This window comes from Cynoglossus semilaevis, chromosome 17 (assembly GCF_000523025.1).
Source record: "Cynoglossus semilaevis isolate Cse_v1.0 chromosome 17, Cse_v1.0, whole genome shotgun sequence".
NCBI lineage: Eukaryota > Metazoa > Chordata > Actinopteri > Pleuronectiformes > Cynoglossidae > Cynoglossus > Cynoglossus semilaevis.
This window is the reverse complement of record NC_024323.1, coordinates 12,382,845-12,406,768: the sequence shown is the minus strand read 5'-3', so window position 1 is coordinate 12,406,768 and position 23,924 is coordinate 12,382,845. Positions and strand designations below refer to the sequence as shown.

Sequence of the window (23,924 nt, the reverse complement as noted above, 5' to 3'; positions counted from 1 at the left end):
ATGAAATTCATGAAAAATAGATTTTTATGCGTAAAGTTAAGTTTATTTCTGAAGTTGTCTTAAATTTTAGGCGTTTTACATTTTACTTTGAAAGTACCGGAAACGCTCGTGTTTGTTAGGTCCGGTTTGGCTCGCGTTGGTTCCTGCAGTGTGAGCTGTCAGCCACGTCACCTCCTCCGAAAAACTTTTTCCCAGAGGCGGTTTCTCTGTGTCTGTGTCTTTATCTGTAAACATTTATTATTATTTAAGCTACTGCACTTATTAGACGTTTTTTTGTTTTGTTTACGTCTTGTTTTTTTAAATATATTTTATTAATTGTGTTAAAACTTGGGTTTGTTGCTCCAGTCTAGGCTGTCTTCCCTGCAGACCTGAGGAGTTGTGTAAAGTATAATTTTAACTTCTGTTGTTGAAACACAACAATAATAAAAAATGAACATCTTTCGTCTGGCGGGCGACGTGTCGCATTTGATGGCGATTATTATTCTTTTGCTGAAGATATGGAAGACCCGGTCCTGTGCAGGTAAGCAGTTCACTCAGCAGTTAAAACTGATGCGACTGAGAAACTTTTCCTTCAGGTAAATATGAATCAGTTCGGTGCAAATTGTAGTTTTTGCAGTGTTTTTTTTTTTCTTCCTCCAGTCATATGTGTTTGTTTCATGTCGAGTTGTTGTGTAGTAGAAAAAGCGACGTGGCGATGTTGACCAATCTGCCTCTTCAGCTAAAAAAAACCTTTAATCGAGCCTCAACTGATAATCATTGCTTTAGGGCAGTATAGATGTTTGAACACCTTTTCTTCGTGTGTGATATTATATTAAAAAACAAACTCATGTCAACAGAACCCTTTAATCGAGCCTCAACTGATAATCGTTGCTTTAGGGCAGTAAAGATATTTGAACACCTTTTCTTTGTGTGATATTATATAAAAAATAAACAAATGTCAACAGATTGTCATCTGATTCTCTCCATTTTTAGGTATCTCTGGGAAATCTCAGATTCTGTTCGCACTTGTCTTTACCACACGGTACCTGGACTTATTTACGGTCTACATTTCTGCTTACAACACAATAATGAAGGTGAGACTTACACTTACACGCGGGTTTTAGTAGTGAGCACACGACCTCTTGTAGGGCTGTACACCTCTAAAAATGTTGTAACACAGATTTATTTACATTTATTTCGACGTATAAATCACATATTTGACGACTTAGCTCCTCAAATAGTAGCTAAGGGGCGTGGCTATGGTTTGAGTGAGGATTCAACCTACTAATAAAGTCACTGTTTCAACCAGGAATCTTCTTAAACAGGTATGATTTAAAAAAAAAATCCAAAACAACAACAACAACAAAACAACTTTTCATTTTTAAATTTAACACAATGTTTGTTTACAAAATTGCACTTTAAAAAGCTCTTTATTGTTATTGCACACACATTGTGATACAGCAAAGATCAACAGCAAACAAGGCGTCAAAAACCTCACCACGAGCCACGTGTTTCACCACCAGTGGTTCACTGTTCTGTCACCAGTGTTTAAGAACCACAGCTGAACATATGTGTCTGGTCTCAGGTGGTCTTCCTGGTCATGTCTTACGCCACCGTGTACCTGGTCTACGTGCGCTTCAAGGAAACAAACGACTCAGAAAACGACACATTCCGTGTTGAGTTCCTGTTGGTGCCGGTTATTGGACTGTCCTTCCTCGAGAATTATGCTTTTACCCCACTGGAGGTGAGTGTGAACAGCAAATTCAGTGCATCGTAGCACCACAGTCGTTGTTCTATTAGCATCACGTGGTATGTTTTTAAGTAGCGTGACCAAAGACACCCTCCTCCGTTCAGATCCTCTGGACCTTCTCCATCTTCTTGGAGGCAGTAGCGATCATGCCCCAACTCTTCATGATCACCAAAACCGGTGAAGCCGAGACCATCACCACCCACTACCTCTTCTTCCTGGGCCTGTACAGAGCGCTCTACATCGCCAACTGGGTGTGGCGTTACAACACGGAGGGCTTCGTTGACCAGATCGCGGTTGTGTCCGGAGTCGTTCAGACCATTTTCTATTGCGATTTCTTCTACCTTTACGTCACAAGAGGTGAGAAAATAAGTTTCTACACTGAGGCTCCAAATATTATTTGTTTTTTAAAACAAAGCAGACCAAAACATTGGTTTTGACAAATAAAAAAAGAGATGATTTGTCTATTTAAATATTTGTAAAAAAAAGACTGTAATTACAAAGATTAATTCCCTTGATTAGTGGATATTTATTTAAATATTTTAAATAAATAAACATTTTATTTTTAAATGGTGGCATCCAAGCCAACATCAAGTCACCCGAAATAAAACTTTTGGTAAAAAAAATCACTATACCGTATATATACACCGTATATTTTCCATCTAAAATGTATTCTTCTTTAATCTATTAGTCGTCTGATGTTGTGTGTTAACATTTACCTGCCTTGCTAAAGAGCAGCTTCTTTAAACAGTAGTCTGTAACTGTGTTCACTGAACAGGAGGAAGTTTTCTTTGTACGTTCAAGTTAAATAATCAATGAGATAAACTGACGTCAACAAAGTTCCTTCACTTGTGTTCAACCTCCTTCTCTTGTGTCTGTTTGCAGTGATTCGAGAAAAAGGGAAGATGAGCCTGCCCATGCCCATTTAAACCACTGTGTGTCCTGGAGCCACTGCTTTGACACAACATCTGAAAACGGACCTTCAAACGTTCTCGCTGAGCTTCGACCTAAACCCCTGACCTGATCTCTGTGACCAGGTCAAAAAAAAAAAAGTTTTTCTCTGACTGGCAGTTTGTAAGTATGAGTGCAATAAGTTTGTGGTGGTCAACAGGAAGTGATGTGTAGTTGTTTTTTTTTTTTTTTTACATTTATATTTGGATGCAAACATGACACTAGAAACACCAGTGGATCCAGAACGATGCAGTGGAAGAGCACAACAGAAACAGAAAGGTTGTGTTGAATTTTTTTTAAAAACATATGCCTGACACTTTGTCCAGGTCTCAGTCAGGTTGACTGTCCACACGTACGTCCAGTGTTAACTATGTTTGAGCCGAAAGTGTCTGGACACTAGAGTCCACAATCCATGTCATTCCAAAAAAGTTTACAAACATGAGAAATGCAGTTGTATTTGTACATGTGTGTCTCACACAGCGCCTTTTTCTTTAACCCTTTAACTACACACACCATAAACTATTTTAAATATGAACACACACACTTCCAGTTTGTAATTCTTTTTTTTTTTTTTGCCAAGTATGTTAACCTTTGGTACTCTGCCTTTTTATATCTTTGTATATTAAATATTTTCATTGTGGGAGAAAAGGGAAAAATACAAGCTTGAAACTTTATTTGTCATAAAAAAAACAAAGATGAATCAGTAACTCCTGAACGGTTTTATTTTATGGATTCTTTTTTTTTAATATTTACTTCAGTGGTTTTAAAAAAGGGAAACTGACATTGACCAGTGTCAAGATTTTCTTTACTGGGGCATGAGTTGCACAACTGTTCTGTGGCATTACTTTTATTATAAGGTGTCTTCAAACCAGACAAAGCTGTTGTGTTGTTCTTTGTTGGAGGTGAGATACTGAGCGTACCAGGATGTTTGCCTTTGTCTTCGCTCCACCAGGGCAAACAAACACGTACACCTTCATTCATCAGCAGTCCACGTCATCTTTAAACAAGTATTAATTTGGCAAAGACCCAGGAGTCTGCTGTCAGATGTCTGTCAGTGTAGAAATGTTTTGCGGTGCTTGTACAGCACTTTACCTCCCTCCCTCACGGCTCCACCCACCATCTTAGCGGCAGAAGTGATGGAGAGCGGTGACGCCGCCAGGGCAGCTGCCCTCTCCACCACTTTTGCCTTCTTGACTACTTTTCCTTTACCTTTGTCCTTCACCATGACTCCTGCTCCCTCTGCAGCACCTTTTCCCATCGCCGTCACCAGCTCACACCAGAAAAGCCTCTCTGCTGTTTTCCTAGCTTCCTCCTCCTCCTTTCTTTTCTCCACTTGTTCCCTTTGACTTCGACTCTCTACGTCTCTTCCTTCCTCTTCTTTCTTTTCAGACAGTTTCTGACCTTTCCCCAGTGTTTTTGCCTCCAGAAACCTCTCCTGTGCCTCCCTGACGACCGTTTTAACTTCGTCGAACATCTCACAGCTGTAGCAAATGCCACCATTGTCCGTCACCATCTGGTCCACCTTCTGCAGTAGCTGTAGGACCTGTTCGGTGCACGCCTTACTCTTATCCTGGCCTGGACTGTTGTCCAGCACGTGATAGCCTCCGTGGCAGCTCCTGACAAATTTCAGCAGCTCCTGGTTCTCCTGCAGGAAGTCCTTGGGGTCTTTTCCCTGCAGCTGGTCCCCCCAGGTGAAAAGCACCATGGTAAATCTGACCACATTAGGACCAAACATGGCTTTAATCCACTCCAGGCTGTCCCTCTCCTCCTGTGTGAACCTGGTGGGCTGCAGGGTCAACATAAAGACATGGGGTCCAGGGGAAGACAGGGCGACACACTGCCCCACCTCAGCCATGACCTCCTGTGGGTCAAGTCCTGTGTGGAAGAACCCTGGTGTATCTATCACTGAGATGCTGCGCCCGTGTACTGTCCCACTCTGACTCTTACATTGTGAGGTCACAGACGAGGGGGAGACGTCCACCCAGAACGTGGATCTGCCCAGGATTGTGTTACCCGAAGAGCTTCTGCCCGTCCCCGTCCTCCCCAGAAGAACGATCCTCAGAGGGTCGGTCTCTGACGTTGAAGGTGATGGTTCACAAGCTGTAGAAAGAAAGAAAGAAAAAAAACCCGGAAGTACAATAATCTGGTACAAATGCCATAAAACAATGATTAATAATGCAATAGTATTGCAGTATTAATGCACTGCATGAACTGCGCATACCTTCATGTGACGCAGCATTTTCGGAGGATGACATCGTGATTAAGCCGCTGCCAAAAAAACCCCCCCTCGTCTGTCGACGATGCCTGCGCGGATTTAAACCTCAGTGTTCAATGCTTTTGCTTTGCTTTAATTTTAAAATATGACGTTTATTTCCCACAAACTGCAGGAGTCTTCACGCAGCTACTGCAGAGATGCTCCGAGGCGTAAGCGAATAATTCAATACAATATTAACAAGTTAATGTACATTCAGAAAAAACATTTTTATTCATACAAAATATTATTATCTCCACTGATACTGCGCTGTTTATCTTTCTTTACACGTAGGGAAAAAAAATGAACGTTAATAAATTGAAATGAAATGATGCGACACTTTGCTATGGTGACCACTGGAGGGCAGTGTACTTTTAAAGTGTAAGAATTTAGTAAAGTTATTTTATTGACTATTATATATTTCTTTGGTTTTCTATTCCCTGACTTCAACATTTCCTTTTCCAACAGCAGTGGTGTTCTTTTAGAACTTTTCCTGACTAGTTAGTCATAATTGATACTAAGATTGAACACCATGTAAATTAAATATTACCCACAGAATACTAAGATTGAACACCATGTAAATTATTACCCACAGGGACAAATTGCTTGATTTTAAACCATTTAATGTTTCTGCACAACAAGTTTTTTTTTAGATAAAGACAAACGCCTTATGTTGAAGTTACATCCCTTAATGATTGGAATTTCTCTTTATGACTTATGAAGCCTCAAAGTGTAATATTCCCACCAATCCGAACACAAATGAGGACAAATATTTCTCCTAGCAGATCTTGAAGGAAGTAATTTTGAAGTCCCCAGCAACTCTGATGTAGTTGATGACATCCATGCCAACACGGTTGGGGAAGTTGACTGTGGATCCGTCTGGAAGCTCCACCTCAAAAGTGTCTCCTTCCAGCTTTAGTTGAATCTAAGAAGAAAAAAAACAAGAAGTTGTTTTTATTTTCCTACCACAGAAACTGTGACAGTAGTCAAGAAGTAGCCAGGAGTAGATTGTCTCACCTTCACATGTGTGCCCTGCTCTAGAGGGTTATAAATGTCCCTTTTTTCCTTGCCCCAACATCCAGCAGTCCTTGAGTTGCACACAAGCACAGCTCCGTCAGTGTCATCATGAAAACGAGGGTTGAAGTGCAGCGCCAGATCATCTGCATCGTAACCAAGATCTATGTTGAATCTGAATTAACACAAGAAATTTTGTCTCAATAACAAGGATTTAAAAAACACGCAGACATTCTTTCATTTTATTTAGAGAACAAAGAACATAGAAGTCGGTATTAATATTGCATTTACTTAGACAAATGTCAAGCTCACATTGATTTTTATGGTCATAACACAAACAAACCTGTCAGCATTTGGTAAAATTTCTCCCTTAATTTTTAGTCGGTCTCCAGCTCGCAAGGCCACGTTCTTTACTTCAAAGTGCTGAAAAAGACATGTGTGGTTTAACTATAAAAGTTTTCAAAAAGAAAACACAATTCTGCCGTTGTAACGCTGGTTTCAGATTTTAAAGGTGCTAAATATTTATATTGTAGATACACAATATTGTAGATGCACAACAGAGAAAAGAGCAGCTTGATTTAGACTTACCGTGCTCATGTTGTTTTATGGTGTTTGTGTCCTTGGCCCTGTAAGAGACGTGGGATGGTTGTCCTGACTGAGACAGTCTTCAGGCCTAGAGACAAAACAATGAAGTGAGGGACTGAACACAATACCTCTTTTTATACTGCAATTTATCACATGAAAGATACAAAGACTCCACCTTTAGCAGGAACAATGTCACTCAGGGTTTATCTGCATCAATCACATCTGCTCTTCAATCAACAAATAATACTGATAAACTGAGTATTGAGCTCATTGTAACAAAAATTGATTGCATTTAATGCTGAATTAGTTGTGAATGTTTGCGTGGGACTTTGAAGGGGCTCTTTGTGAATTTGTTAAGAATATTTTAATAGTAAAATAAACAGAACCACATATGAATGGGGAAAATGTTATTAATAATGACTTGAGATGATTTTTTCCCCAAAGCCCCTTAAAGATAAAACATGTTTTAATCATTTGAAATGAGCCACTGGATGTCGAGAAAGGACGTATATTTAAACATTTGACAACATGTTCTGTTTAGTAATTTTTTATGACTCTTGCTTTGCTTTTTAAAATAGCCACAAAAAAAGTTATTTAGGTTTATATCGAACTGCACACAAATTTGTTTGTAGTCGGCACCCCTGGGTGCAAGGACTTGTGTCAAACAACTTCCGCTACCTTACCGGATGTGACAAAATAAGGTAAACAGAAGACCTGTCCGCTTAATTCGGGCAGCGGCCACAGTTGGTACCAAATTATAATTAAATGTTAACCTCTGCGTTATAAGTACATTTTACTCCAAAGGCTGGTGGGATTTTTCAAAGAAAAGGTAACCAGTTAACGACATGCTGACGTTATTAAGTCAATATGCGGGTATCTTAAAGAAGCTAAATGCTAATTAGCTAGGAAAAGCAAACAATTTTCTTTGTCACGACTGACGTAAATTCTATTTTAACAACACCGAATACATTGTGAATGATATAGTTGCACGCTCAAGATTTATATATAGCCAATATAGCCAGTCTGTCTTTAGTAATCGTCTTAGAATAGCACTTGCTAGTTACCAGCTGTTTGTTGATGTGCTGCTGCACCGGCTGTCTCCAGTGAGTCGATGTAATGAGGAAAATTCGCCAGAATCACCTGCCTTTTTCCCAGCACTTGTACCCTACTGACGCCGTATTTCTTGCAGCTGCTGTGTCTACGTTTCTCACTGTGGAAGCTTAAACATAGACATCATGATGTTAATGTTAATGTAGATGTTGTCAGATAAAAATGATGTTACCCTAAATGAACTATTATGTTTGGCAGATAGAGCCTTGATACTGCTCTGCGATGTCCTCTGATATGGACTATGAATTTGAAGAGGACAAGCTGTGAGTTTTAGTTATTCTTTTTTTCCTTCTTTCTATAACCTCTATTGCATTTTCTCACAAACTTTGACCATCCTCAATTCCTTAAAATCCCTAGATGTAATATTATAACTGCTGGAAAATGCTGCAAAGCTAAAAATGTGATCCGTTTTCTTTAAAAGTGGGATACCAACAGTACCTGGTACTGTGTGTCTGAAGAAAGATGCCAATAACCTTATTGGCATCAGTATCGGGGGTGGAGCCCAGTACTGTCCCTGTCTCTACATTGTCCAAGTAAGTATAGAACAAGTGATCACAACGTTTACATTTTTGGACTATGTGTCACAGAATGTGTGGCATTCTGTGTCATTGGTACCTTATTAAGATGTAAGTTCCGTTGCAGGTTTTTGATAACACCCCAGCAGCTGTGGATGGGTCACTGGCAGCAGGCGATGAAATCACAGGTGTGAACGGAAAAACAGTGAAAGGAAAAACTAAAGTGGAAGTGGCCAAGATGATCCAAGCTGTGCAGGTAGATACAGAGTAATGGGATCACATTCCCCTAATATTAACACCACAACCAACATGTAGCCACAGTCAAGTGGATCACATTAATTCTTTCTACAGGTCTGCAGATATTTGGTGTAGATCACACAAATTCTTTTATTGCTAATTAAAACTCTGCAGATATTTGGTGTAGATCACACAGATTCTTTTATTGCTAATTAAAACAAGTAGAAGTACAAATACAAATAGAAATATTTAAGATAATACATTTTTACTCACTTCTTTCCAATTCCCTCTGTGACCTTGTACTCATCTGTGAACTCTCCAACAGTAATGGAGTAGTAGCCTACACACCGCCCCAGTGTGGTGAAGCGTGTCAGCATAACCTCACTAACTCAATGTTGTTATTTGGACTATTGTTCACATTTCGAAAAACATCCATGACTTTGTGCAGGACAGACAAAGACTGGGCTCAGCGCAGGATTATAAAGATTAGACTATGTTTCCGTTATCTTTTACTTCAAATACCACATGTGTATTCACCCGTGGTACTAGTGTTTTTACCATATGTAAGAGAGTATAAATTTATACTTGGCTATTTGAAAACTAAGAAGGTTATTTATGTTGATCAGCTTCTATAATATAAATGTATGTTGTTTGTTGGTGATGTTTGTTTGTATCAGGGGGAAGCAGTAATTCACTACAACAAACTGCAGGCTGACCCAAAGCAGGGGAAGTCCTTGGACATAGGTATGTACGTTACTAGACGGGTACACATATTTAAATTATTTTGCCTCCATTGTAGTGATACTCATCTTTGAATTCTTAAGTGATGAAAAAAACCAAACTGTTTTTGTGATAGTGCTGAAAAAGGTCAAGCACCGACTGGTGGAGAACATGAGCTCAGGCACTGCCGACGCACTGGGACTCAGCAGAGCCATTCTCTGCAACGGTGAGGTTATTTTAATGACAGATTATTATAAATTCATGTGAAATAACAGAACAGAGGGAATCAGAATTAACATGTTTCACCTCACAGATGGGCTGGTAAAGAGACTGGAGGAGCTGGAGAAAACGGCAGAGCTGTACAAAGGTGCAGGACAATAAACATTTCAACTGTTTACAGTTACTGAATAAACTGACACCAGTGTAGTTTCATCTGAAACTTATGTCTGTGCTCGTGTGCAGGTCTGATGGAACACACAAAAAGGCTGCTCAGAGCATTTTTTGAACTTTCTCAGACTCACAGAGGTGAGTCACATGAATGTCTGTGAGACAAAAAAATGTTCTTGAATTTTTAAAATGTCTAAAACCTTTGTTGTTTCATTCCTGTGGTCTGTATTTCCTTCTCACGGTCCTTTCAGCATTCGGTGATGTTTTTGCTGTAATTGGAGTCCGGGAGCCACAGGCTGCAGCCAGTGAGGCTTTTGTGAAGTTTGCTGATGCTCATCGCAATATTGAGAAATATGGAATTCAGCTGCTGAAGACCATAAAACCTGTGAGTGCTGTACACTTGAGTTGAGTTGAGTCATACCAGGTATTAAACTGAAAATATTCTAGTCTCACTTTCTGCCACAAATTCCAAAAAATCCTAATCCAAAAAACTGTGACTTGTCTAATATCATACTAAACCTATTCCTGTTTATCTGCTTGTACAGATGCTCCATGACCTGAACACATACCTTCACAAGGCCATACCGGACACAAAGCTCACTATCCGCAAATACCTGGATGTGAAGTTTGAGTATTTGGTAAAACCTCAGCTTTTTGCTTTTCCTTCTCTCATACACAGTCAGTGAAAACAGTAACTAATAAAACACGTTCTCTCCATCAGTCCTACTGCCTGAAGGTGAAGGAAATGGATGATGAGGAATACACTAGTATCGTGAGTAATCCTTTGTGTTGTTGAGTCATGACTTCCTGTTCTTCAACTCTCTGAACATAATGCATATTAAAATGACCAAATTGGCTCAACCATGACTGAAAACCTGTTCGGTAACGGAATAAGTCAATCCCACTGACATTTATATTTATTGCTGAACTGGTTGTTTGTCTGTTTTCTAGCTACTGTACTATATCAGGTAGTTTATATTCCGCCTCTTTCTGCAGGCCATCGCTGAGCCACTCTACCGTGTGTGCACTGGTAACTACGAGTACCGCTTGGTGCTGCGGTGTAGGCAGGAGGCCCGTGCACGCTTCGCCAAAATGAGGAAGGATGTCCTGGAGAAGATCGAGTTGTTAGATCAGAAACATGGTTTGTTGTTGTTCCGTTGTATAATAAATGAATGGCTAACATGAACGAAGATGAGGATATACAGAGGTGGATGTCAAACACAGTTTGATGTTTGATCTTCTCTCCTCCGTCCACAGTCCAGGACATTGTGTTCCAGCTGCAGCGCTTCGTCTCAGGTATGTCACATTACTACGACGACTGCTACGCAGTCCTGAAGGAGGCGGATGTCTTTCCCATCGAAGTGGACCTGTCCCGCACCACGATCAACTACGGCAGCTTGTCCCTCTCTTATAATGATGACGAAGAAGAGGAGGAGGAGGGAGGGGATGGAAGAGGAGGCAAAGAGGAGGGAGGAGGAGGGAGCACAGACAGACAAGCAGAGAATGGGGCTGAGAAACTGATTGACGATGAATGAGCGCGTGTTCATGTGGAAATGAAGGCCAAAAATAACACTAATGTCAGCGAGGAATGATCTTTGGAGTACATTTGTTTTCATTATTTAAAGAAGAACCTTATGTGAGTTGTGCCTTTTAAGCCCTTAGCTGAGTATAGTTTATATCTGCACTGGGATCATGGTTCATTTTTATCTCAAAATGTAATTTTTTTCCTCTCTTCTCATCTGCAAATGTTCTGTATTAAGTGAGATGAATCACATTGGTGCCGTGAAATCTACAAGTTACTCTCAAGATTTTCTTTCCTATTCTCTCATCATATTAATACATGAAAGTTTGGACGCGTAATAACCAGAAGGAGGTGACAGTGACTGACACTAATGTGACTGAAGAGTATCAACACTGTATCTAAAATAAGTATGCACAAGTGAAGAACGGAATATTAACTCTAATGGTGTGATTTTAGTATCATTCCAACTTTATTTATTCTTTTTAAATTAAACGTTGAAATTACATGTAAAATATTTAATTGTGTGTAAAAGTGAATGTTGTCGGTAGGTCACGTGACTTATTTTGTTTTCTCCCGTGTTCTGTAGGTCAGGAGGAATTCCGTGTTTAACCGTTACCGTTATGTGAGTTTGTTGTCGTTACCACTGGGGGGCAGCGTTCGTTCTTTACCTGTATAAATGGAACTTCATGCATTAACGGGGGCCATGTTACATGTTTTTGAGCTGTATTTAACTATTTTTATTTGCTCTGAAGTGCATATACTTTTAAGTCAGCCGACTTAAAATAATTGTTCGTTTTGTACCGCAAATAAATATCAAAATTTAAAACCTGTTAATTTGAGATCAAACTGGGTTTAAGTTCTCAGATACATTCACTGTACATCCATTTAACAGTTTAACGTCACTTTTAAATCGCCAATGACAAAAATTTGAGAAAAGGTATTTGCTCATGAAGCCTGACAAGGTAATGAAACTGCATCGCGCCTTTTTTTTGTTTGCAAAAGTAAAGGCAAGAGTGAAAAATTTAAAATGATTGAAAAATGATTTAAAATGTAATAATAAAAAATATATTTCAACCACCACAGGATTCTACAATTTAAAAGGACAACTGTACGGGTTCAGGTTTCATCCAGCCCCAGTGGCCTAATGGATAAGGCACTGGCCTCCTAAGCCAGGGATTGTGGGTTCGAGTCCCATCTGGGGTGAAGTTTTTTCGTAAGTTGACCTTCCATCCATTTCCCTTTTTAAATTAAGAGCAGCCTATACACACACTCTCACTCCCTCTTTACGGTCACATGTTACCTGTTAACATGTGACCGTTCCTGCGGTTTTTAGCCAATCAGGAAGCTCTCTGCTCTGTTGACTCTCCAGTTGCTGCTTCTTCCCTAAGCTAGTAACTTCATGGCTACAACAGGGAAACTTCAAATCTCCGTGTCTCTGACCTGAACTTGTTCAAACGTTTTCGTTTATTAAAAAAACAAAACAAAACAAAACCCCTTTAATCCAGCCATGCTGTCGGCACAGAGACTGTGTGGATTTCTTTTACTGAACGCGTTTGTGACCGTCGGCTCTGCTCAAAGTAAGTAGGTCGAGTTTGAGTGAAATCACGTGTGTTTGCTAGCTATCTTTTTTAAACTGTTTTCACATATCATTTGATTATATCTGAGTGTACTGTATGTGTATATGTGATAACTATCGGGGGAATACCGGGGAACAATCTGAAACGAAAAAAAGGAAGTCGTGAAATCACAATTTTATTGAAAATGTACGAGAGATGTTTGTGAAAGAAACAGTGGAAGAGCTGTAATTTAATGTTGTGCTTTATGATTGGTGTTATAAGTAATGATGGCACAATGGAAACATAAACAGTTATGCACAGGAGGAAAACGTTCAAAAAACAAACAACAGTTTCTTAACCAAATGTTGCAATTTTTCGTCCTAATGTTACAGCTTTAATTTCATAAACCTACACCTTTTTTCTCGCAGTATTACCACTTTATCCTCAAACTTGTGATTTCCTTATCTTTGTGATTTAATACTTGAGGACGATAATAATTCAAGACTTTTGTTTTGTTCATATAATGAATTCATTTTCACCCCTTTTCCTTCTTAATGTGGCTCTAATACATTAATTTTCTAGTATTGCAACTTCTTACTTATAATATTATGACATTATATCTATTGTTACATTTTCACTTTTTTTCTCTGACATTGATAAATTAACAACTTCATTTTAGTATTTTCGCTTTTTCTTAAACGGAGGATAGATAAAATACTTTCTCTGTCGTCGTGCGACTTTCATTTTCTTAATTCCCAGGAACAATAGAACAGACGGACAGACGGGTTCATTGTGCAGTACTTGTCTCATGACCTTACAGCAGTTACTCTCAGCTGCCACTCCTGCTCAAAATATTTTTAAAAAAAAGCTCACTCCAGTTTCAGACTCAAATGTCTGTTTTGCAGCAGAGTACGTGAGTCTAGATCTGTGTCTTTATTATGGTGATTTTGTCTCAGAGGTGACGTCGGCCACCGTGTACTGGGACGCCGAGCAGAAGACGGTTGTGCTCAAAGAAGGAGTTCTGGAGAAGCAGGGAGACGCATATGGCTACCTGAATAACAGCCTGTCCGCCACGGGCTGGAGTGTCCTGGAAATCCGTGCCGGTTATGGAAAAACCCCTGAGACCGATGAGGTCACCTTCTTTCTGGCTGGCTACCTGGAAGGCTACCTCACTGCCCAGTGAGAACCATGAGCGTGTCGTAAGTCTGATGACAGTTTTTCATACTGGTACTGTAAATACTTGTTGTCTCCAGGCAGATGATGGACCACTACACCAACATGTACCCAGAGCTGATCAGAGACCCCAAAGTCCTCGGCCCTGTTCAAGCTTTCATGAAGTGAGTCTTCTTTCCTGTCGACAAAGCAAATTAAGTTTATTTAAAAAACATTTTTTTAGAGCTTTATGTTTTCAAGTTTTAGTTTAAATTGTTTTAAAGTAAATCCTTCTGACAAATCATTTTTCGATTCTCTTTAATAAAAACTTTGTGTTTAGTTTTACACAAATTTATAAAGGATGTGTTGATTTTTTTAATCTAAATTAATCAGAAGACAGGGCAAAGGGTAGGGTTTTTAACTGCAGTTTAGACAAAAACCTGTGTCAGGGCAGATAATAAAGACGTTGCCAGAAGGGCAGAAAATAACGAGACATTTTGGAAAAAAAAAAAAGGTTTTTCACATACAGCATAAAAAAACCTGTACCAGTTTGGAATTCTAATGCTGATACATTTCTAAACACCATGAAACAAATATAATGACAAATATAATATAAAGCACACTGAGGTGAAATGACTAGATACATACATAAAACAAAAACAAAAAATGTTTCATGTAAAGTTTCTGCTCCTAGGGATCAGGATTCGTGGGTCAGGGAGCAGGTGAAGTTGAAGAAGAGTTCTGATCCTCTGTGGAAACATGTGGGCTTCATTATGGCCCAGATGGACGGTCTACAAGCTGGAGTGCGGGACTGGGCCAAGAAGCAAGGAAAGAAGGCACGAGTCCGGGACATGATTAACAGCTGTTGCTTATGAGTGTATTTACTTTTGCAGTCGGCCAATCGTCTAGTTCAAATTCAAAACTGCAACCTTTACGTGCTGCCTGAAAACCAAATATTCCTGTTATTTTGAACTTGGCTTTTCAAATTGCTGACATAAAGAGAAGTAGAAATGATTTTTGAGTTTCATGATGTTCACCACATCTGTAAACACTCATCTGTCAAGTTCTATTTTAAAATGAGGAACCACACTGACAAGGTGAATCACACTCACCACTTGAATGGTTTTAGAGATGTTTGCTGTATGTGTCACACTGTCAGTTTTTTTTTTTCATTTTTAACGTAGGTTTGTTTATTTCTTTATCAATTACCAGGTGTGTAATTGTGTTTTTATAGTTTTTAAACTCTACTGTCTCCTTTAACTGTAGCGACCCTGTTGCCCTAACCTGGGGCAGATTTTCTGCTCACCTACATTTTCTAACATCTGTTCATCTGCTGTCCTTCCCACAGCCACTCTTAATGTTTGCCATCCAGTTTCTCAACGCAGTGGGAGATCTACTGGATCTGATCCCAGCTCTGGTGCCCAAATCCCACCCCCCACTTCGAGACTTTAAACTGCCAGGAATGGGACACTGTTCCGCACTCATCAAGGTTAGAGCCTAAACATGTTCTCACCAGGCTGTGGGGTCGTGTCCCTGTCCTTTCACTGCTGTGTTTGGTCCAAACCACTAATTCCAGGTCTTCAACCCATTAAGACTTCTCGGGCTTTAAAGGACAAATGGTTTCCTTTCATTATCAGCACCTTTTGTAACTGTCCTTTAAATTTGAATCACAAAATTGGACTTGAAGAATTCAGTAATTCCGACCCTAAAGCACCTCAGAAAATGATTATTGATGTCATGAATTTGAGTGTCTCTTTTTGTCCAACATGAAAATTTTGAGTTTGCAGTTGTTTTTGTGTCTTAATTACACAGCGTATCAAATGCGGTTGATTTCTTTCCTGTGTCAACATGAAACCTAACGGATTTTTGAAGCAAGTTTTACTCAATTTCCAACATGTCCGTTACTGCACCGGGATGTGGTTCCTATTACACACTTCTGAAGAATTACCACTACTAAAATTACAACATACAGTTGCCACTATTTCATCAAATGTTTTTTGTTTTGACTGTTTTTACTTCCTCCACATGATCCACGCCATGTTTGAATTGTAAACAGCATAAACCGTGCTCGTTGTTTTCCTCAGATGCTGCCTGGCTTTGAGAACCTCCTGTTCGCCCACTCCAGCTGGTACACCTTTGCTGCCACAATGCGGATCTACAAACACTGGGACTTCCATGTGTCTGAGCCCAACACGGCTACTGGGAAACTGTCCTTCAGCAGCTACCCTGGTACGACGGGAACAATTCCAGGATCATACGTAAATAAGTGAATTTATGGCATTTTCCAGCCACGGCTCAGCGTGGATGATGTGGATGGGAAATGTAGTCAGCTTTGGTAAGTCTGTGTGTTCACGGCTGCCCTTTGTGCCCTCAGGTTTCCTGGTGTCTCTGGATGACTTCTACCTCCTGGGCAGTGGTCTGATGATGACCCAGACAACCAACAATGTCTTCAACTCCTCTCTTTTTAGCGCAATCACCACAAAAAGTCTCCTGGCGTGGCAGAGAGTCCGACTGGCTCACAGTCTGGCGCACTCTGGAGAAGAATGGGCGAAAATCTTCGCCATGTTCAACTCTGGTGAGTGAAGTACACTGTGGTGTACTGCTGGAGCAGGAACCAATGAGAGGTGTTCAGGCCAGCCTGCAGTCCAGATTAGTCTTTTGTCTGTTTTTTGTTTTTCTAAACAATCAACTTCCTCCATCGTCCTTGTGGTCCAGTTCGTCTGAAGTTTGTTGGTGGTTTGTTTAAAAATCTCGTTCCTCTTTTAGGGACCTACAACAACCAGTACATGATTTTGGACAGAAGTAAAGTGCAGCTGGGTCACAGTGTTGAAGACGGTGCTCTGACTGTGGTGGAGCAGATCCCAGGCCTGGTGGAACACTCTGACCAAACACAGGCTCTGCGCAGAGGTTACAATAAATGTTTTTTATATTGGTAGAATAGAAAAGGGTGAAATGGAGGCAGATGATCGGCCGTGGGAGCAAAAGAAGAAATAGAAGATGGTTAAAAAGATATTGTTTTTTTTGTTTTTTTTTAATCGTAGTTGAACTCTTTTCATTTGACCCTCTTCTCACCACAGGTTACTGGCCCTCCTACAACGTGCCTTTCCACCAGAATATCTACACTCTGAGTGGCTATGGACAAATGTGGAAGGCCTATGGAGACGACTTCTCCTACGACCTATGTCCCAGAGCCAAGATCTTCCGGCGTGACCAGGCCAACGTCAGGGATCTGGACTCTCTGAAGTACATCATGAGGTTTAACGGTGGGCGACTCTTTAGGATTTGATTTCTATGTGAGAGACATTGATGATCCTCAACAGTTTCTTTTAGAATTTGTTTCTTGATCATTTGCACAATGCAGAAAAGAACAGAAAAAGAAATAATCACGATGTCAAAGGTTTAATATCGACTTTCGAGGACACTTTGTTCATATTGTCCCATGGATGTTGTCGTTTTGTGGACATCAGACTTCAAAAAGGATCCGTACTCTAAAGGTGACCCCTGTAAATCCATCTGCTGCCGTATGGACCTGAGGTCGGAGGGACCTTCACCAGACGGGTGCTATGATACTAAGGTGCAGTAATACTACGTGCAGTACAGTATTTCTTTTTTTTGAAGATTTGAATAAATCTTCCGACTTGTCTCTGAGGTCACACGTTATCTCTGCTCAGATTTCCTCTCCTGTCTTCTTGTCCATCCAGGTGACTGATTTCCAAATGGCTGGAGAATTCCGAGCAGAAGCAGTGAACGGTCCGACCACACAGGGCGGACTCCCAGTGTTCTTCTGGGATAAATTCACCAACATCAGCCACCAGGGCCTGCCGCTGTTCTACAACTTCACCTTCATCAAAATGCAGCCCATTCTTTTCCAGCCCTAAGAGGTGCGTGTGCGTGTGTGTGTGTGTATTTGCGGTAAAGCACAGAATTCCATCTCATACCTTTTGAAAAGCAAGTTAAAAGCTTGTTTTTTACACATTTAATGAATTCGTTGCTGTTTGAGATCAAACTTTCGTCCAACCATAACAGGCTTCAAAATTCATTTGGTCGCCGACTTTCATGCACTTTGTTTTTATTTTTACCAGACTTTTTAAAATCATAGATAAATTGACAATCAAGAAGTTGCAGTGGAAAGTATATTTGAAGACTTTTATACATCCTTTTCCAGGGTCTTAGTTTGGACCAAGTCCATTTCTCATACACGGTCTGTGGCTCAGAACGTGTTTGTAATAATTATCCCAACATGTGATTCTCAGGGTTTTAATAAATGATATTAGTATTAACCATAGAGGAAATCTGCCTTTCAATTTTTGTCTTTTTTGTAAATGCTTGAATAGAATACATTATATTTTTGTATGTTGCAAAGTTGTTTTTTTGTTAAAGTCTATATTTCTGCTGTGCGTTTCTTCATGTTGGGACTGTTGTTTATTAAAGTAATTTTGTTGAGCACAAACTTTTCCTCTCCATCTAAACCTCTGTTATTGGGAGCTGTGCGGCCGAAAAAAAAAATTACATTGTTTTTTTTATTTGAAGCTTAACGTTGCATAGAGCTCCACTCGTTCTCGGAGCTGTACGCCTCCAAAAACACCAAAAAAATATTAGAATAATGCATCAAATTGAAACTTTATGAACAAAATGTTTTTGATCCCTCCCCACACACTTTTTTTCTCCTCCGATGCTAAGCTAGGCTACATTATGATTACATTTCCACCATGAAGATTCTTGATGAAATAGAAAGAAAATACGGCACCATATACTGACACTGACCTCCTAAAAAGTGTTTGTTTGTTGTTTAAAATTTTCAGAAAATACCTGATTACTGCAGTGTTATGAGTGTAAAAAAAAAAAAAAAAGCTCTGTGTAAACATGCAAATTCATGATTTACAGATTGAAGTTACTCACAATGCAACCATTTTTAGAGACTAACACTTGGGTTTTCACTCTTTGAGTCACTGCTGCCTGATTTGCATCTGTGACACATTAACATTGTTGCAGAACTTGATCTAAACTGCGTAGTTTGGGGCTCCAGATTTTTTTTTTGTTTGTGAAACAGAGAGTTAGCTCCACTTTGCCCCAGAGACACATAGTGGTTCAGCTTTTCCTATCAAAATGAGGAAGTGAAACATCTGACTGTACCCTGCATTCGTACATCCATCTGTGACTTACACACAGTCGATGTCTTCAAGACATCGTTTTAGTCACAAGCCCGGTTGTACGGTCAGCGATCTCCTCATCTGTCCCCTCATCACAGCCATGGTTAGGAAGAACTGTTCTGCTGGACGGAAGTGGGACAACCTGGTCACCGCCTGTGTCACCATGAAGATGAAAGTAGTGAAGACAGAAACTCTGAAAGGTGAGTTTAAAGCCACTCAACTGCTTTTTTAACCAATGTTTCACAGGTGTTATGCTAAAAACGATGCTAAGATGATGCTAAATGCATAAATGTGCGTAAATGTAAAATGGTATTGACTGTTTCCACATTGTCAACATAAATGAAAATCATGCTGAATGTGTTTGATAAATATATGTGACGATTGACTGGATTAACTGCTTCAGGCCCGCTGTGAATTTGAAGCCGTTTTTTTCATGTCACAATATAAACAGTTACATTTAATGTGGTTTTAAAAAAAATTATAAAATTATATATTTTTTCCATTAGTGTTTTTATGAGGTTCCAAGGATTTTAAAACAATATTTCCAAATGTTATCATCTAAATTTATATGACACTACCTCAGAAATTAACAGAAAATTATTAACAAATCAACAACTGCCTCGTTGATTGATATGAATGCCATAACAACATAATCTGTCAATTATCTGTTAATTTTTTTTAAATTTTATTTTAAACACGTGGGAAGTTAACATTTCTCTATCTAACCAAAAATGTTTTGACCCTTAATCGGCACCACTGTGGACCCTTAAAGGTTCCCCGACCCACTGATGATGAACCCTGCTGTAAAAAAAGGTTAGGTTCAAATCTAAGACCCATCTGTCGTTAAAATAATGTAGATCAGGAATTGAGTTGTTAAATCATTTGTGAGGAAAACTTTCTAAAGAGAAGGAAGGGAGAGCTCTAGAACCCAAAGAACACTGTCCTCAAAGTCGCACAAATTCTTCTTCTGTTTGAAACAATCTTTTCTCTGCTTATTTTCCTACCAAGTAACTCTCATAAAACAAGTTTTGAAGATGTGTTTTTCTATATATTCGTCCCTCAGTTCCACTTCAACAGACTGTTGTGGACAGGCCTCCAGCCTCACCGGCCAACCCCGTGACCCTGCTGACCCCACCCCTGTGGCTATTTGTACTGCTGTCCACTGTGGGTTCCATCCTGGTGTTGACCGTGTGGATCATCATATTCAAGAGGTCAAAGAGAAACAACGTCACACCAGGCAAGAAAAACAGAACCATTTCAACTTTTGTCTTGAAGTTATTTTTATGCATTTGGCAAATTGTGTGGCAGGATGTGTAGGCGCAGGCAGGTGACGAAGATTGATGTTCAACATTTTAGAGAGTCAACCATTTCTGTTCTCTTCCCCTCACTCGTCCCCAGGGTCTGCACTGCACTCTCTCACCAGTTGTTTTGGTATCAACACGCATCCGTTGGTTTGTCAGTTTAAAACTAGTCTCACACTGTACATCAGTTGAACATAAAAAGGGACACGGACTGACAGAAACAGGGAGTTGCACTAAATTTGATTTAAAAGTGATTGTGTTGTTATTTTTCAGCTTTTTTGTGTGTGTGTTTAATCCTATCATATGGTAAAAAATAAAATGTAATATAAGTCAAGATGATTAACATATGAAACCATATGAAAGCAGTATTTTATTAATACATTAATATAAAACTTGTAAGACATAATCCATTTATTAAACTATTGTTCTGCGGACAAATGTGTCCATTTATCCCCAATAGAAATTAAAACAGAATGTTTACTCTACAAATACATTTTTTTTAAATATTCTTTAAAAAAAAAATTAAGTGTTACATGTGACCACATATGAGCCAGATTGAGATGGTTTGAGACAAAGAGGAGATATATGGATGCAGTGAGGGAGGACATGCAGATAGTTGGAGTCAGAGTAGAAGATGGAGAGAACAGGGCAATATGGAAATCAATGATTCCCTGAAAAAAGGGACAAATCCGAAAGAAAAAGAACATGTGACCACATGTTTGTAATTTATTTTAGTAGTAGTTGTAGCAGTTAGCAAAAATGTAAACTTTGATACTTCAAAAAAAGTATAATTTAAATGAATATAGATGTACCTAACCTATTCTACTGTTACTAAAATCATTTTTTAAATTTTTATATTTGTATGTACTTTACTTAGGATTTCACAGTCACTGATATTTTTTTCTTCTCCTGACATGATCTGATGTCATCATAACCATAAATTGTGTTCCTGTTGTTGACCCAGACGATGCAGAACCTGGACCAGAACCAGTTCAGAAAGCTGAGGTACAGACTGAAGCCCACCTGCTGCTGTCAGATGGGCTCAGTCAGACACAGGCTCCAACACCCTGTGTCCACCTGCACCTAGGAGCAAGCACAGAGTCGAAGAGAGAAGGTGGACCCGTACTGGATAAACAATGGCTGCCCAAATACAGCACAACTAGGGAGCATAGAATTCCACTTCCTGCCACAGAGCTGGGAGGAACTGCATTAGTTACAACCAAAACAGTGTAAGATTTGGAAATGTATTTAAGAACTTGTACCAAATCTGGCATGGCTACTAATTACAAAGTGACAATATTACTGAGGGTGGATAAAATATGATATGATATTCAGTTAGATCAGGAGGCTAAGAATATCACAAGGACTGGTTTTGATACATCTTTAATAATTTTGGATATGTCTTATGCTATAAAGTATTTCTATGCTGACATTTTAGTTTAATTTAGGATGTTGTACTAGATTATGAAGTATTTCACGTATTTCAAATTTAAGCCAAATACAAGCGTTGCTTTTCATTTTTGAGAGACTTAACTTTGAAGACTTTTTGTACTGTATTAGTATAGTATCTTACTTGTAATCAAAGGTTGACATAGCAAAAAATACATATTTTTTTGAATGTTTAGCATTATTAGCACAGAACCACACAGTTGTTGATGGGGATTATTTGTTTTGTTTTTGGAAACTTTTATTTTGAAAACTTTTTTCAGAAATTGCTATTGGCATAGCATGATACTTTGTGATCAAAGGTTGATGTTAGGGATGTCACGATTACAGTTTGTTTATTGTAAAGGTTCCTTAATACCATCAGGAAATAATATGCCAGAACCATACTTACACTCAACTTAAACAGAACGAAAAGTAACTCAACACGCATGCGATGCATTGATTACTTTGCCTGTACGTTGCAGGTGAGCGGCGTGACCACGTGGAGGAAATGGCAGAAGAAGAGTTATTCGCTCGAACCACGCATTAAATCAGCAATTCAGGATTATTTTAACCACAGAATAAAATGACCAGGGAGTGGCCGTGGACGACGGCTTACCAGCATTTAAAGCATGCCATAAAAATACGGTCTGTAAAAATTTTGTTTCTGCAAAAATTTCTTTTCTTTTTCGTTTCTCCATGTTTCTCATCAAATTATAGCGTTTTTAAAAAATTGGAGGAAAAAAAGTTTGGTGAAGTGTTGAAAAAATTTGATGAAAAGCTTTGAAAAATTACAGCAATTTGAAAAATTTCTTAGTAAAAATTTTTTTGGAAAATCCAAATTTCATGTTCCTTGTGGTCAGATGGTGAAAAAAATTGATGAAAATTTTTGGAAAACAAAAATTCAAAATTTTATCTTTTCTGCAGATTTCTCATCAAATTACAGCAATTTGAAAAATTTCTCAGTAAAAATTTTTTTTTCTAAGTTTGTTTGGAAAATCCTAATTTCACGTACCTTCTGGTCATAGGTGAAAAATTTTGATGAAAATTTTTGGAAAAAAAAATTCAAAATTTTATCTTTTCTGCAGATTTCTCATCAAATTACAGCAATTTGAAAAATTTCTTAGTAAAATTTTGTTTTCTGAATTTTTTTTGGAAAATCTAAATTTCATGTTCCTCGTGGTCAGATGGTGAAAAATTTTGATGAAAATTATGGAATTTTTTTTTCCAAATTTGATCTTTTCTGCATGTTACTCATCAAATTACAGCAATTTGAAAAATTTCTTAGTAAAATTTTGTTTTCTGAATTTTTTTTGGAAAATCTAAATTTCATGTTCCTCGTGGTCAGATGGTGAAAAATTTTGATGAAATTTTTTGGAAAACAAAAATTCAAAATTATATCTTTTCTGCATGTTTTTCATCAAATTACAGCAATTTGAAACATTTCTTAGTAAAAAAAAAAGTTTTCTAAGTTTGTTTGGAAAATCCTAATTTTGTGGTCAGATGGTGAAAAATTTTGATGAAAATTTTTGAATTTTTTTTTCAAAATTTGATCTTTTCTGCATGTTTCTGATCAAATTACAGCATTTAAAAAAATTTCTTAGTAAAATTCTGCATGTTTTTCATCAAATTACAGCAATTTGAAACATTTCTTAGTAAAAAAAAAAGTTTTCTAAGTTTGTTTGGAAAATCCTAATTTTCATGTCAGATGGTGAAAAATTTTGATGAAATTTTTTGGAAAAATAATTCCAAATGTTATCTTTTCTGTATGTTTTTCATTAAATTACAGAAATTTAAAAAAATTCTTAGTAAAATTTTGTTTTCTGAATTTTTTTGGAAAATCCAAATTTCATGTTCTTTGTGGTCAGATGGTGAAAAATTTTGATGAAAATTTTTGAATTTTTTTTTCAAAATTTGATCTTTTCTGCATGTTTCTGATCAAATTACAGCATTTAAAAAAATTTCTTAGTAAAATTTTTTTTTCTAATTTTTTTTGGAAAATCCTAATTTCATGTTCTTAGTGGTCAGATGGTGAAAAATTTTGATGAAAAGTTTTGGAAAAAAAAAATTCAAAATTCTATCTTTTCTGCATGTTTCTCATCAGTAACATTTTATATACATACATACATACATATACCCGTCGACCAAGTTTCGACCAAATGTCAATATACAGTTTTTATTTTTTTTGATTTTTTCACGATGGTAAGGCTATAGTAAGGCACGACCAAGTTTCGACTAAATGTCGACCAAGTGTCTTCCGGGGGATGACACGCCCCGGGGAAGACACTCCGAAGGTCTGTCGACCAAGTTTCGACTAAATGT

The 23,924-nt window shown here is 38.4% G+C and overlaps 6 protein-coding genes and 1 non-coding gene across 8 annotated transcripts; 5 read left to right on the top strand and 2 right to left on the bottom strand.

Annotated features, from left to right (window-relative positions):
- Positions 1–131: 131 nt before the first annotated feature.
- On the top strand, positions 132–3,550 carry kdelr3 (KDEL endoplasmic reticulum protein retention receptor 3). Its single transcript, XM_008330279.3, has 5 exons — positions 132–520; positions 973–1,073; positions 1,565–1,723; positions 1,834–2,086; positions 2,612–3,550. Exons 1-5 carry the CDS (start codon positions 430–432, stop codon positions 2,653–2,655), a joined length of 648 nt encoding a protein of 215 aa, XP_008328501.1. The 5' UTR covers positions 132–429; the 3' UTR covers positions 2,656–3,550.
- A 148-nt stretch (positions 3,551–3,698) lies between these two features.
- Positions 3,699–5,461, bottom strand: LOC103393346 (GTPase IMAP family member 4). The gene is made up of 2 exons (XM_008330278.3): positions 4,899–5,461; positions 3,699–4,777 (listed from the first exon to the last, which is right to left on the bottom strand). The coding sequence occupies exons 1-2, from the start codon at positions 4,930–4,932 to the stop codon at positions 3,729–3,731; spliced, it is 1,083 nt and encodes a 360-aa protein (XP_008328500.1). The 5' UTR covers positions 4,933–5,461; the 3' UTR covers positions 3,699–3,728.
- A 68-nt stretch (positions 5,462–5,529) lies between these two features.
- Positions 5,530–7,827, bottom strand: LOC103393343 (galectin-2-like). The gene is made up of 5 exons (XM_008330274.3): positions 7,592–7,827; positions 6,531–6,615; positions 6,286–6,365; positions 5,946–6,117; positions 5,530–5,853 (listed from the first exon to the last, which is right to left on the bottom strand). Exons 2-5 carry the CDS (start codon positions 6,537–6,539, stop codon positions 5,707–5,709), a joined length of 408 nt encoding a protein of 135 aa, XP_008328496.1. The 5' UTR covers positions 6,540–6,615; positions 7,592–7,827; the 3' UTR covers positions 5,530–5,706.
- Positions 7,124–11,852, top strand: pick1 (protein interacting with prkca 1). Of its 2 annotated transcripts, none has more exons than XM_008330277.3 (13): positions 7,124–7,228; positions 7,836–7,900; positions 8,059–8,170; positions 8,280–8,408; positions 9,067–9,133; positions 9,246–9,335; positions 9,423–9,476; positions 9,572–9,634; positions 9,748–9,881; positions 10,042–10,134; positions 10,218–10,268; positions 10,493–10,637; positions 10,754–11,852. In XM_008330277.3, exons 2-13 carry the CDS (start codon positions 7,860–7,862, stop codon positions 11,029–11,031), a joined length of 1,257 nt encoding a protein of 418 aa, XP_008328499.1. In that variant the 5' UTR covers positions 7,124–7,228; positions 7,836–7,859; the 3' UTR covers positions 11,032–11,852. The 2 variants fall into 2 exon arrangements, with proteins under 2 accessions (XP_008328499.1, XP_008328498.1); XM_008330276.3 differs by having other exon boundaries at positions 7,194–7,356.
- Positions 11,853–12,148: 296 nt separating this feature from the next.
- On the top strand, positions 12,149–12,221 carry trnar-ccu (transfer RNA arginine (anticodon CCU)). Its single transcript has one exon. It is a non-coding gene; the product is annotated as a tRNA-Arg (tRNA).
- A 153-nt stretch (positions 12,222–12,374) lies between these two features.
- plbd1a (phospholipase B domain containing 1a) lies at positions 12,375–18,173 on the top strand. The gene is made up of 11 exons (XM_008330272.2): positions 12,375–12,595; positions 13,531–13,753; positions 13,828–13,911; positions 14,421–14,562; positions 15,075–15,215; positions 15,811–15,955; positions 16,101–16,301; positions 16,493–16,633; positions 16,804–16,989; positions 17,194–17,300; positions 17,428–18,173. The coding sequence occupies exons 1-11, from the start codon at positions 12,526–12,528 to the stop codon at positions 17,602–17,604; spliced, it is 1,617 nt and encodes a 538-aa protein (XP_008328494.1). The 5' UTR covers positions 12,375–12,525; the 3' UTR covers positions 17,605–18,173.
- Positions 18,174–18,310: 137 nt separating this feature from the next.
- LOC112488387 (uncharacterized) lies at positions 18,311–22,336 on the top strand. The gene is made up of 4 exons (XM_025064332.1): positions 18,311–19,076; positions 19,940–20,113; positions 21,142–21,406; positions 22,088–22,336. Exons 1-4 carry the CDS (start codon positions 18,899–18,901, stop codon positions 22,089–22,091), a joined length of 621 nt encoding a protein of 206 aa, XP_024920100.1. The 5' UTR covers positions 18,311–18,898; the 3' UTR covers positions 22,092–22,336.
- Positions 22,337–23,924: the final 1,588 nt, after the last annotated feature.

Coding starts and splice junctions, on each gene's coding strand:
- kdelr3 (XM_008330279.3), top strand. CDS start 430: ATGAACATCTTTCGTCTGGCGGGCGACGTGTCGCATTTGATGGCGATT. Junction 1,074..1,564: donor CTTACAACACAATAATGAAG/GTGAGACTTACA, acceptor GTCTGGTCTCAG/GTGGTCTTCCTGGTCATGTC. Junction 1,724..1,833: donor ATGCTTTTACCCCACTGGAG/GTGAGTGTGAAC, acceptor TCCTCCGTTCAG/ATCCTCTGGACCTTCTCCAT.
- LOC103393346 (XM_008330278.3), bottom strand. CDS start 4,932: ATGTCATCCTCCGAAAATGCTGCGTCACATGAAG. Junction 4,778..4,898: donor AAATGCTGCGTCACATGAAG/GTATGCGCAGTT, acceptor TTCTTTCTACAG/CTTGTGAACCATCACCTTCA.
- LOC103393343 (XM_008330274.3), bottom strand. Junction 6,118..6,285: donor ATTTTACCAAATGCTGACAG/GTTTGTTTGTGT, acceptor GTGTTAATTCAG/ATTCAACATAGATCTTGGTT. Junction 5,854..5,945: donor AGCAGGGCACACATGTGAAG/GTGAGACAATCT, acceptor TTTTCTTCTTAG/ATTCAACTAAAGCTGGAAGG.
- pick1 (XM_008330277.3), top strand. CDS start 7,860: ATGTCCTCTGATATGGACTATGAATTTGAAGAGGACAAGCT. Junction 8,409..9,066: donor AGATGATCCAAGCTGTGCAG/GTAGATACAGAG, acceptor TGTTTGTATCAG/GGGGAAGCAGTAATTCACTA. Junction 9,134..9,245: donor GGGGAAGTCCTTGGACATAG/GTATGTACGTTA, acceptor TTTTTGTGATAG/TGCTGAAAAAGGTCAAGCAC.
- plbd1a (XM_008330272.2), top strand. CDS start 12,526: ATGCTGTCGGCACAGAGACTGTGTGGATTTCTTTTACTGAACGCGTTT. Junction 15,216..15,810: donor ACTGTTCCGCACTCATCAAG/GTTAGAGCCTAA, acceptor TGTTTTCCTCAG/ATGCTGCCTGGCTTTGAGAA. Junction 17,301..17,427: donor ACGGGTGCTATGATACTAAG/GTGCAGTAATAC, acceptor TTGTCCATCCAG/GTGACTGATTTCCAAATGGC.
- LOC112488387 (XM_025064332.1), top strand. CDS start 18,899: ATGTCTTCAAGACATCGTTTTAGTCACAAGCCCGGTTGTACGGTCAGC. Junction 19,077..19,939: donor GAAGACAGAAACTCTGAAAG/GTGAGTTTAAAG, acceptor TTCGTCCCTCAG/TTCCACTTCAACAGACTGTT. Junction 20,114..21,141: donor GAGAAACAACGTCACACCAG/GCAAGAAAAACA, acceptor TTGTTGACCCAG/ACGATGCAGAACCTGGACCA.